The 13533-nt window shown below is 34.4% G+C and overlaps 1 protein-coding gene across 6 annotated transcripts in view; it reads left to right on the top strand.

The window, feature by feature from the left end:
• Positions 1-13533, top strand: part of ANKRD17 (ankyrin repeat domain 17) — a 161511-nt gene that overhangs the window by 115421 nt on the left and 32557 nt on the right. For all 6 annotated transcript variants that reach the window (XM_065914413.1, XM_065914414.1, XM_065914417.1 and 3 more), the window contains 6 exons: positions 898-1040; positions 1459-1672; positions 2655-2830; positions 3895-4057; positions 7427-7522; positions 8800-8916. In XM_065914413.1, the coding sequence (XP_065770485.1) occupies positions 898-1040; positions 1459-1672; positions 2655-2830; positions 3895-4057; positions 7427-7522; positions 8800-8916 (909 nt within the window). The remainder of the gene's footprint in view (positions 1-897; positions 1041-1458; positions 1673-2654; positions 2831-3894; positions 4058-7426; positions 7523-8799; positions 8917-13533) is intronic.

Consider the following 13533-nt stretch of genomic DNA (forward strand, 5'->3'; position numbering starts at 1 on the left):
AAACACTGTGTGATTCATTTATATGAAGATCTATGGTAAATGAAACTAGCCTGTGGGTAGAATTGACTGGGAAGGAACATGAATAAATAACAAATGGGAGGGAGATTCAGGAGGGGAGGGACATGGATATACCTATGGCTGATCCTTGTTGATGTTTGACAGAAAACCACAAAATTCTGTAAAGCAATTATCCTTCAATTAAAAAAATAAATAAAGTGGAAAAAACAGCAGATTTAAATGAGTTTTATCCATTTGTCAATACCTGGTGAATATACAGTTTAAGTTTTGTGCGTTTATTTAAAGTTACCTAAAAAAAAAAAAAACCTGAGAAAAGAGGTTAGTTAATTGTATTCTTGCTGATGTATTTAAGGGAAATTGCAGGTGTCTACACCTTACTTAGAAACAAAATGCATCAATGATGGACAGACAAGTAACTGTGATAGGAAAGTAAGCATAGTAGAATATTAATAGTAGAATCTAGAGGTGATGAATATATGTAATTTTTTTCAATTTTTCCATGTGCTTGAAAATATTTTTGTAGTAAAATGTTGGGGAAAAATAAGTATTAGCTTTATTCCAAAAATTTTTTTACATTTAGTTTTTAAGGACATTTACATGTACAAATGAAAAAATCTTCTATAGAACACATGAAGTATAGATCTTTCAATGAAAATACTGTCGTTTCAACAGATTGCAAAATGGGTTTTACTTATCCCTTTGTTGACTTCTCAGACCTTTTGCTTTTCATTTGAGACTGATTTTGTGCAAAGGATGAAAGGACTTTCCCTTTCTTTTATTATAGACAATATACCAGAAAAAAAGAGAAATCATAAATATACACCTTGCAAATTGTCTCACCATAAGAAGAAAATGATTTTTTCCCTTTTCTTTTTCCAGGTGGTGGAGCTGCTGTTAGCTCGAGGGGCAAATAAAGAGCACAGGAATGTTTCTGATTACACACCTCTAAGCCTGGCTGCTTCTGGTGGCTATGTGAACATTATCAAAATATTACTAAATGCAGGAGCTGAGATTAATTCTAGGTAAGTTTTAGTCTCTCTCTCCAAGTCCCTTAAGAGTGTTATATTAAAGATACTTGTAGAACAACACTTCTTTAATGCCATATTTAGGAAATGCCTACATTACAAATTTAGAATTCAGATTTAAGTGTTTAAAATTATTGACATACAACTTGAAAAAATTATCAATTTCTCCCTTTCTTACGGAATTGAGTAACTTCACTTTAATAATGAGTTAATTTGTTTTTAGTCCAAGTCACTGTACAGAAAGTATTCTGGTTCTGGGTAGTAAAGGATTTGAAGTGTGTTCTTAAATAAGTCTACAGAATAAAGAATCTTAATCTTCAAAAATGAGATAGAATTCTGTATTATCATTCAATTTTTCCAGGACATTTAAAAATGTGTATTTTTCCTTCTGTTCTTCCCATACTTCCACCCCCAGAACTGGTAGCAAATTGGGCATTTCTCCTCTGATGTTAGCAGCTATGAATGGGCACACAGCTGCCGTTAAGCTCCTGTTAGACATGGGCTCTGACATTAATGCTCAAATAGAAACCAATCGGAACACTGCCCTTACCTTAGCCTGCTTCCAAGGAAGAACCGAAGTGGTTAGTCTTCTGCTTGATAGAAAAGCAAATGTGGAACACAGAGCTAAGGTAAGAAGAGGTCTGAGATTAGCCTGTGGGTTTATTTCTTTGACATTTAAGGTATATACTAGCAATATGCTTTATATAATTCTAGTACTTTATAGTAATAGTCGTCTCTTACATATATATTTATATATTTAAACAAAAACCATTCTGTATGACTTGGTTAAGCATCACCTCATTAAAATACCTTAGCAAATTTTTTTTTAATCTTCGAGAGAGACAGTGCTTTCTTTTTTTTAATTTATTTGTTTATGGCTGTGAAAGGTGCATCTGTGGCACGTGGAATACTTTTTGTGGGCATTCAGGGATCTTCATTGCACATGTGGGCTTCTCTCTAGTTGTGGCCCATGGACTTAGTTGTCCTGAAGCATATGGAATCTTAGTTCCCTGATCAAGGAGCGAACCCACATCCCCTGCATTAGAAGGTGGATTCTTAAGCACTGGGCCACCAGGGAAGTCCCAGCAATAGATTTTTGTAGGTAATAATGACATTAGGATTGTCAGCTAAAAACTATATACTATCAGGAAAGAGAAGAGAGGGAACAGAGCTTCCCCGGTGGCTCAGTGTTAAAGAATCTACCTGCAGTGCAGGAGACCAGGTTCAGTTCCTGGGTCGTGAGGATCCTCTGAGAAGGAAATGGCAGCCCCTTCCAGTATTCTTGCCTGGAGAATCCCATGGACAGAGGAGCCCGGCAGGTTACAGTCCATAGGGTCACAAAGAGTTGGACATGACTAAGTGACTGACACTTTCACTTTCATATGCCAAGTACTTTCATCGTTTTTTCCCCCCACAAATTGATATTAGGCAGAATCATCTGCTCTCAGTAGATGTCACTGTAACTGAGAGAGGTTAGCAGTGTCAGTGTTGAAATTTAGATGTGAATTTTTGTAACAGCTATATCATATTGTTCCCCCAAATTATTATTGTTTAACTTTTTGGTACTTTGTAGTCTCTTATGTGTTGTTTTTTATTTTTCACGAAACCTAGACTGGCCTCACACCACTAATGGAAGCTGCCTCTGGTGGTTATGCAGAGGTGGGCCGAGTTCTTTTGGATAAAGGTGCTGATGTTAACGCCCCTCCAGTGCCCTCCTCGAGAGATACAGCTTTAACCATCGCAGCAGATAAAGGGCATTATAAATTCTGTGAGCTTCTCATTGGCAGGTATGATGTGACCATACTCCACATGTGATATGGGGTTACTAGTGATTACTATTCTCTGTGCAAATTGTATTATTTAAAAATCAGATGTGATTACTTCTATTAACTGTATTTTTTTTTAATGTTTTAAACCTACCTATGTTATTTTCCACGCATCCAGAGCTATGCTGCATTGATTTTTTCAGTGCAACCTAGAAATACTTTACTTCCTTTCTTGTCTGGGTATGCACTTTTGAGGTACTATAACAAGCTGTTGTCAGCCATAGTCCCATCTCCCACATAGTTTTGCAGAGATGTCACCCTAATTCGTGTAAGCCTGGCAATAATCTAGGCCTCACCATTGATTTTCTTGTTCTTTATGGTAATTAGGGCTTTTAAGGTGCAATATGGAACTGTTCAAGATATAAGATAGAGTCCAGAATGTTTTTTATTTTAAGTCACTTAGAGATTGCCTGCCAGTCTTTCAGAGTTGCTTGTCTGCTAAATTGGATTTCTACTTTAACCTTCTTAAAGACTCTGGCATGGTGTCCTAACAGTAGTATTTAGTAGTAGCTACTATCAAGTACTGTTATTTGCCATGAGTCTTATTCACCATGGTGCCCACTGAGTGCTAAACCTTCATATTATTTTAGGATTCATTCTTTTCCAAAACCATGTAATATAAATACATGAATACAAGTAATCTGAAAGATACAATCACTTCATAGGGTACTGTTTGTGCTCTAGGATACTGTTTAGTATATTATGATATTAACAGGATGTATCTTCTTATTTCTCTAAAAAATTTTTACATTGTCTTAGGATTTGAAATCAGAATTATGCACAAAGAATGAATTATTTTTAATTTAAAATAAGAAAAGCAGTTATTGTACGGTTAATTTTGATTTAGTGGCTTTTAATTTGATGAATGGAGTTCTTTGTAATGTAGTTTTGAGAGAAATACATTTTAGTCCTGTGTATTTTTAAATAATTTTTTCCTTTAAAGAATATTTTCACAAGTTAATAGTTGATTTTTATTATTATTTGTGTCATTTCATTTGAAAGTGATATTTGTGTCATTCATTTAGGGGAGCTCATATTGATGTGCGTAACAAGAAGGGGAACACTCCATTGTGGCTGGCAGCAAATGGCGGGCACCTTGATGTGGTTCAGTTACTGGTGCAAGCAGGTGCAGATGTGGATGCAGCCGACAACCGCAAGATAACTCCTCTTATGGCGGCATTTAGAAAGGTAGAAGTCTTTCATTCTCATCCACTTGGATGTTTTTCACTTAGACTAGGAAGTTCATAATTTAGTTATCACTAAAGAGTCTCATTTTAGGAGCTAACAGCAAAGGTAAAAAAAAGTAAGATAATAAGCAAATAATCACTCTGACAGTAACATTGAAAATTAGATAATTGGTATCCCAGAAAAGCTATCAATAGTATCTGTATTGGATGTCAAAGCTAAGTAAACTTTTAAAAATTGTTCTATGTAGAATTTTCAAAATCTAGTTGCAGTCTTACTCTTTTGCAAAATATGAATCCAACTAAGAGTAATTAATTACTTATTTATGGATGACTGTTTTCTTGTATTAGCACACAGAGAAAAATTTAACTTAAATTGATTTTAATTATTCACGTTAATTTCTAGGGAGAAAAATGAAAATTCAGCTGCCAATATTTGAAACCTTCAGAAAAGTAGAAATAAATTTTGTGAAATTGAAACTTTCTATAGTGCATAGCATAGAACTGTATATAAGTTACTTGATTTAATGATTTGGTTGATCTCCTAAATGCAGGTCTGATTTGTTATTTGGAAAGCCAGTTTATTATTCCAGGGATTATACTTTTGAGTTTTCTTGTTCCATAGGTAAAATCTCTTACAGATTCCAAATTATTTTGTTGTATTTAAAAGTTGTTTTTAAAAAAATCATCTTTTCCTTTTTTTTCTTTTTAATTTCTCTTGTTCTTTATACCATCTCTTCCCTGGGTGTTCCAGACTAACTTCCCACTGACTCTGAATTTTTTTCCTCGCTAATCATACTTATTCTCAGTGACTAGCTCCCTCTTCAAGCAAGCTAGCATATCAAGTTTATCTTCCTAACCATTTCACTCTGTTAGTATCCTCTTCAAGAAACTTCCTGTTTCACCAGTCTCTGTAATCCTCTGAAATCGAATTTTTGTTACTCAGAGGCCAGTCGCGTGCCCTTTGAGCTCATCTCCCACTGAGTCCCTCGTGTGATTTTCTACTTGCTTGGTCTGTTTTCTGTCACTGTCTCTCATATCACCTTTGTTCTCATCTCAGGAATGCCCATGTCCTTCCTTAATTTTCTAAAATTACCCACTTCTTGGGTGCAGTGTAAATCTCCCCGTCTACAGAAAGTCTTCCCATTCCATTTGAGCTCACATTGAAATACCTTCTCTCTTAAAGATTATAGAAATTCTACAATTTGCCTATTACCTTTATCATTTATTTTGACAAATATATTGTTATTACCTTAACATATAACATGCATGTACCTCGTTTTCAAATAGATTTAGCTCCTTAAGAAGGGCACTTATCTTTTATACTCTTTCGCTATTCATTTCGTTACTTAATTTCTTACTACCTACTGTGTACAGTTGTATAGATTCCAAGTGTTGCATTTTGTACAAAGTGTAATAATCAGAGATCCACACATAAAATTAGGTAACTGAATTGTCCCATATAAATATTTTTAAATACTGTAGAAGTGTTAGTGAGGCATCAAGCAAAGGTGCAAATGACATTTAAGGTATTCATTAAAAGATACAGGTAGTTTTTTAAGATTAATTTATTTTAATTAGAGGATAATTACTTTACAGTATTATGGTGGTTTTTGCCATACATCAACATGAATCAGACATGGGTGCACATGTCCCCCCATCCTGAATCCCTCTCCCACCTGCCTCCCCAACCCATCCTTCTGTGTCGTCTTAGAGTACCGGCTTTGAGTGCCCAGCTTCATGCATTGAACTTGACTAGTCATCTATTTTACATATGGTATATACATGTTTCAGTGCTATTCTCTCAAATCATCCTACCCTCGCTTTCTCCCACATAGTCTAAAAGTTTGTTCTTTATATCTGTGTCTCTTTTGCTGTTTTGCATATTGGGTAGTCGTTACTGTCTTTCTAAATCCCATTATATGCATTAATATACTGTATTGGTGTTTCTCTTTCTGGCTTGCTTCACTGTGTATAATAGGCTCCAGTTTCATCCACCTCATTAGAACTGACTCAAATGTATTCTTTTTTATAGCTGAGTAATATTCCATTCTGTATGTTACCACAACTTCCTTATTCTTCATCTGCCAATGGACATCTATGTTGCTTCCATGTCTTAGCTATTGTAAACAGTGCTGCAGTGAACATTGGGGTACACATGTCTCTTTCAAGTCTGGTTTCCTCGGTGTGTATGCTCAGCAGTGGAATTGCTGGGTCATATGGCAGTTCTATTTCCAGTTTTTTAAGGAATCTCCACACTGTTCTCCATAGTGGCTATACCAGTTTGCATTTCCACCAACAGTGTAAGAGGGTTCCTTTTTCTCCACACCCTCTCCAGCATTTGTTTTTTTGATGGTGGCCATTCTGACCTGTGTGAGATGATACCTCTTTGTAGTTTTGATTTGCATTTCTCAAGTAGTGAGTAATGTTGAGCATCTTTTCATGTGTTTATTAGCCATCTGTATGTCTTCTTTGGAGAAATGTCTGTTTGGTTAAAAGATATGGGTAATTTTAAAAGATGTAGATGAGAAGGAAAAAAATAAAGGCAACAGAAGAAATGTACTGACTATAAACATAATGTTTATCCGACTGTTTAGAGGTGTTGTGTCAGTAATAGTATAGATTAGAGAAAGTAGAGGGTCTCTTGAATAGGATCTAAAGATTTTTAACATAGTGAATTTTATCAACAGTAAATAATATAACCATCATTCAAGCTTTAGGCATGTGTATCTTATTTCCTTTGCCAAGTATGTCTTATTTCCTTTGCATTACCTAGTACAGTACTGTCCATTCAGTTTTTATTTGAAAAAAAGAACAAAATTGTTATTTCTACTCTTTTGATGTTTAAAATTGAAATAGGATGCTAAGTTCTAATGAGTTAGCTGGGGCAGGGGGGATGGTGAGGTTTTTCTTTCACACATATGTATTTCTTCATACTGACTTTTGGTTATCTTTTTTAAAATTCAGAATGGTTTAGACTAACACTGACTGACTAGAATTTTAGCTCAATTTATTCTGTATCTTTTCAGGAGTTGGAATGAAAATGAACAGTGTAGATTTATCTAATTCATTAAAACCAAAGCCTGTCTCTTTTTCTGTCTGTGTGCTCAGTTGCTCAGTCATGCCGACCCTTTGCGACCCCATGGACTGTATGTAGCCCGCCCGGCTCCTCTGTCCATGGAATTTTCTAGGCAAGAATACAGAAGTGGGTTGCCATTTCCTACTCCACTTTTTTATTTGAAATGCCAATGATACCTAACTTAATTCTTTATTTTGTGGCACTAATGTCAATGAAATTATTGTTCAGACAGACTAGATTTACTGAATTCTGATAGAGTTTGTTTTCAGTCTGACATTGATATTTGTTTTTTAGGGTCATGTGAAAGTGGTGCGCTACTTAGTCAAAGAAGTCAATCAGTTTCCATCAGACTCTGAATGTATGAGATACATAGCAACGATCACTGATAAGGTAATACACTGGTTAAATTCATCCCCACTCTATGAACTTGGGATCCCGTTTGGCTTTTATATATTTGTATATTCCACATTAAGAAAATAAGCCTTTAGTTTGAGCAATACTGTGTGGCATGTAACTATTTTCATTTATGTAGTATTTGGAAATGAAGTATGCTATTTAAGAAACTCTTCGGATTATTTACTTACCTTTGAAGTAATAAAACGTTTTCTATGATAGAATTACTTTAGCTTTTAGATAGTACTTAAGCTAATTTAATTTTAATGTTGATAATAAACAACCTAAGGCAAATTATTGTTACTATTCTTTAGTGATATAATCTATCCAGACTGATAACTCTTCTGAGAGGAACAAGTCCGTGAATTTTTTTTATTCTTAAACAAAAATTAGCATAGTACTTTTACTTATGGTCAAGAAAACTTAACATGTTCAACATAATATAAAAATCAGACTGTCAGGCTAAGAATGAATTTGCTAGGATTTTTTGCAGCAAAAGTAGAGAACATAAAATAAATCCCTTTAGAATTCTAACTGAAATCAAAATATTGGAATGAAATCTGAAGACATGCCTCTGAAAAATGTAAAAATGTCTTTCGTTTTCTCAGTTATTACATGACAGCAACTTTTCTCATTAATTTTTGATTTAACATAGCTAATCCACTGTCTTGCCTGCCTCGAGATTTTTTTCATGAGAATTAGTATTCCTAGATATCATTGGTCTCTATGTGGGGGGACAGAGATTGAAAATAGGACTTTATCTTAGTATGGAAATATCCCTTTCCTGTCAAAAAGTGTGTTCTGAAAATGAAATCAGAGAAAAGTCTATAAATATTTTTTTATGAATGATTCTAGCATAAGAAGTTACAGAAACTAAGTATTTGAGATCAGTTCTTGCCAAATAAGTATTTAAAAAATTTTTAAACCTGTTTTCTTTTGTTGACATTGCCCTTTTCCTTTAGCCTGTTAACCACCTACCAGATTATTGCAGCTCTATTTGCAGTATGATTTCTCATATTTAAAATTATAGGACTAAATAATTTTAAAACCAGTCAAATGGATATTATTTTGAAGAACAGTAGAGGCTCTTTGCTTATGTATTTTTAAAAATATGCCATTTAAATTATGTTTTTATTTGCACCCTTTTTGCCCTACTATTGATCTTTATTGCTTATGTTCATTCGAGTACCTTATTTACCATTTTCATGTTTTCAGGAATCTCTCTAAATGTTAATTATTTTGAGGTTAGAAACATCTTAATTTTTTTGTTTTAGGAGATGCTGAAGAAGTGTCACCTCTGTATGGAATCAATAGTACAAGCCAAAGATAGACAGGCTGCTGAAGCAAACAAAAATGCCAGCATTCTATTAGAGGAGTTAGACTTGGAAAAGGTAACCTTTCAGTATGATAACCTTTACATATGAAAAATATTATCTACTTTTTCCTTTCTGCTTTTCTTCCTCCTGATTTGTAATCTGTGGTTTTTTGCTTTGTTTTGCTTTTGTTTTAAATTATGTAATGGTTTTCTCTCCAAGTTTGGCTCAACTGGTAGAATTATGAGTATTTTAGATATGGTTATATCATTAAAATAGTTTTCTTTCTAGTTAAAAACAAGGAATTGCATTGATCTGGAAGTGAGAGAGCCTAGCCTCTAGGGCTCAGTTATCTCAACAAATGTTCTGTTAACCCCCATTCACATCTCTTTCAGGCATACTACAGCATCATCCCCATTATTCCTGCAGGGAGTAAAATACTCCAAACATTGTATAGTTTGGACAGTCCCATAGCGGCTGCTTTACTCTCTGTTCTATCACTAACTGTCCTCTAGAATGTAATATTATAGGAATAGTAATCATAGCAGGAAATGAACTGGTTGGTATTAAATATTATAGAATATATATTCTGCCATATTTTATCTTTTTTAAAAAGGTTAAAAATGCTATAACGTTTAACATGCAGTTTTTAAATATGTAGTGATAGTGGGGCTGGAGCACTGACCACTCCCCCATGCAGTTGAAAATCCATGTGTAACTTTAGAGTTGGGCCCTACATATCTGCAGTTTCAAGTCCATGGATTTCAACCAACTGCAATTTGTGTAGTGTTGCAGTACTTACTTATTTTAAGGAGTTCGCATGAAATGGGCCATGTTTAAGCCCATGTTGTTCACAAGTTAGTTGTATATTAGAATATTTTTCATTAGAGTCAGGTACATTCTTTTTGTTTATACTTAATATGTTAAGCTGCATATTTCATCTCGCATGAAGAAAATAAAATTATTTTAAACATTTTTTTCTAAAGTCAGTATGAAAGTACTCTATTTTCTGAAAAATATATTTAATGTTAAGGTTTTTTATTTAAAAAGTTTTTCTATTTTATATTCTGATCAAATAAAAATTAGCTTTTTCTTGGCCACTTTGAGGTTTTAATTGACTATGAACACATTGTTATAATCACTGTAATGATTGTTATAGTGATTGTTACAGGATATTATAATACACTATTATAGTAGTATAATATCCTGAGAACAGATTGTTATAGTCACCGTAACGATTACTTTACCCGTCTGGAAGTTAAGAGAGGCTAGCCTCTATAATGCTCAGTTATCTCAACTAATGTTTTCTTAATCCTCATCCAAATCTGACTACATTGATCCTGGACCTTGTAATTTGTTGCAAACAAATTTATCAGAAATACCAAATGCACTTGGAAGACATACATGACCAAGGCATAACCAGCTGGTGAAATATGACCAGTTGCATCTAGTATTTATTTAATGTTTACTAAAATACCAGGCAATATGTAGGGTCAAATTATATGAGAGAATATAAATTATTTCAGTCTTCTCTATAAAAGTATTATTATCCTCATATTACAGATGGAGAAACTAAATCTATGGGATGTGAAGTAACTTACCTAATCTAGGATAGGATTTAAATCTTTTTTATTCTAAATTCCCTTGTTTCCTTGCTCCCCTTAATTGAAGTCAGCCTGTGTTTTAGTGCTTCCTCCTTACAGTATTATAATATCCTGTTTTTGCATTACTCTCTCATTTTTAAATGTTAGAATCTCTAAGTATGATTTAATGATATTATTTCTTTTTGCATTGTTATAAATCTTAGAAGGGACTTCCTTGGTGGCTCAGTGGTAAAGAACCCTCCTGCCAATGCAAAGGGCACAAATTTGATCCATGGGTCAGGAAGATCCCCTGGAGAAGGAAATGGCAAGCCACTCTAGTATTCTTGCCTGGGAAATCCAATGGATAGAGGAGCCTAGAAGGCTACAGTCCTTGGGGTCACAAAGGAGTGGGACAGGACTTAGCAACTAAACAAAAACACAGTTGTAGAAAGCATCCTTTTTTTAGCCGAGACATAGCTGTCTGTTTTTAAATAAAATCTTTGTTTCATCCCTTTGTTGTTTCTACATTACATGAAATACATTTAGGACTACACTGCAAGTCTGTGGATTACAAAGTCAAACAGCATTTAGGCATATGTGCAGTTGTGCATGTCTCTTCTTAATCAACGTGAATGGGTTTTTCTTTGTTACAGTATGTGCAGTGTAAACTGTGAACTCTGCAAAGTTGCCTCATGTTTAAGTCTCCCTTTCACATCTTTCCACTCTTCTTCCCTTCTTTATTTTCATGTTCTGATATACTAAATATTGCATTTTACTTGATTGTCTCTCTCTACCACTAGAGTGTATGAACCACAAAATGATGCCTGGCATGTTAGTAAACATTTGTTGAGCACATAAATATCCATGTATGTGAAGATAGTATACTTTAAAAATAAAACAAAGAATCATGTGAACATAATACTCTAATCCTTGCTTTTCTCTCAATAACTGGAAAATATTGTCAGTTGATAGTGATTTATAACTGCATAATATACTACATAGTAAGTTTCCAGTATTGTCATTACACATAATGTTGTAATAAACATTACTATACATATTTTGTTGCATTTTGGCACTTTTATTTTTATGGAATAAGTTTCTTTCTTCACATGAGTCAATATATTTTAAATTTAATGCTTCCAAAATATTTCCCTAATACCGTCAGCAATACCTAAGTGTTATTTCCTTGATTTCTTGCCAGCCTTTCTTAACCTTGATGTTAATGCTTTCAGAGCCTCAGATTTAAAGGAATTCAAAAGGAACTTCTTTCAATGTCATTGCATCTTTCCCCATAATATTAATTCTTAATCATAAATTAATTAGATGTAAATTATTCCACATGCATTGATACTTTATAAACAGTTTTGAATAAGGTTGGTATATAGATAGAATTTTAGATTATGGAGGAGATTCTTGAACTGCAGCTTCTTTCTAGTGTATTTGGTAAATTATCAGATTGAGATGTTGTTAGGGTTTGGTTCACTATTTTTTACTTAGGATTTACATCTGGAAAAATACACCTTTTTGCCATTTGAGACTTGGTACATTCTGGCTCCACCATTTCTGATTTAGAAACGTCATTGAAGTTGGTCTTATCTAGTTTAACTTGGATGTTCTACATGGATAACTTATTGCTTGTGGATATTCTACGTGGATAATTTATTACTTTGATCAACCTTTCTAATTTGAAAGTGTTGGTTAATAGGTTTGTGAAGATTGCTACTCAATACTGCTTGTTTTATTTCTCAGATTCCCTTATCCTTATGCAGCAAATGTTTAATTCACTGACTATTTACTGTGTGCAAGAGTTCATGCTCTGGAGCAGTTCCTCTGGTCTGACTTTGGAATACTTTGGAATACTGGTCTGACTTTGGAATACTTGATCTTTTAGGACATTAACAACTAGGTTATGTTTTGGGCTGTTAGAATCCATGGTGGATGTTATTGGTAGCATTTTTAATGTTTTTACCCCTGTACTTTATCACTTCTTATTTCTCCCCTTTGTAAACTTTCATTAATCTTTTAGGGAATTATGTAGGGTATATTTTACAAATATTTCTGATGAGTGTTTTCTTTTTTGTTTGTTTGTTCTTTTGCCACTGCTGAACCGATTCATACGCCCACCTCACAATCACAGTTTTATACATTTCATTCTCTGATTATCACCTCTTTTCAGCTTTACTCCCTCTAGAGTAAAGCTGCCGCCAACAATCCTGAAAACATTCTGTCTACCAATAAATAGTCGGATCGATTTATAATGAAACCCGTCACTGGCCTGACTCTTCTTTCTCCTTATTCTTACCTCAGGCCTAGTAACTGTAAGTTTCTAAGAGGGGGAAAAAAAGCACAATCTTGATGACTAATTTTACTTTAAATTTGTGACAGTGAACCCTTTAATGCTGCCCAGGATTCATACTGTGTATTTCCCTAGTTTATTCTGCCACTCATCTAGACCATCCTTTCTTTATCCTTTATCCGGTGACATCTAGTATATCCTCTTTTTCAACCTCAGTTGATGATCTTGCATCCTACTCCAATTAGTGAGAAAACTGAAGCACCAGAAGAAAACTACCAGAGACTTCCCCTGACCCTGTCTTCCCAACCCACCAACCCCTATACCCATATACTTTCTACCAGTTACTGGATAAACTTGTTGTAACCAATCCCTCCATTTGTGAGCTAGATCATATTTTCTGTCTGCTATGGCTTACTCAAAAACATTGTTGTAGCAGTTCTCTTTTCTTCAGTATCATTTTGCTCTCTTTCCTGAATCATCCTCATCGACATGCAAATGTCTTTATCCAGTCTTAAGAAAGCTTTTGATTTCTCCAGTACCTCTCCCCTGCCCCTGTTTCTTTGGCTGCAAGCCCATTTCTTTGCTCCCATTTGCAGCAGAACTCCTTGTCTACTTTGGTAATTTCCAATTCCTTTTTTCTTGAATCTACTCCTGCTAGGTTGTCACTCCCTCAGCTCTACCAAAACTATGTTTTTATGGTCTCCAGGGACTCTCATGTAGCTAAAACCAATGATTACTTCTCTATCCTTATCTTACTAAACCTAGTAACATGGGATATACTCTCTTTACTTGTCCTCCATTACATTACACACTGTT

Source organism: Muntiacus reevesi, chromosome 22, assembly GCF_963930625.1.
Source record: "Muntiacus reevesi chromosome 22, mMunRee1.1, whole genome shotgun sequence".
NCBI lineage: Eukaryota > Metazoa > Chordata > Mammalia > Artiodactyla > Cervidae > Muntiacus > Muntiacus reevesi.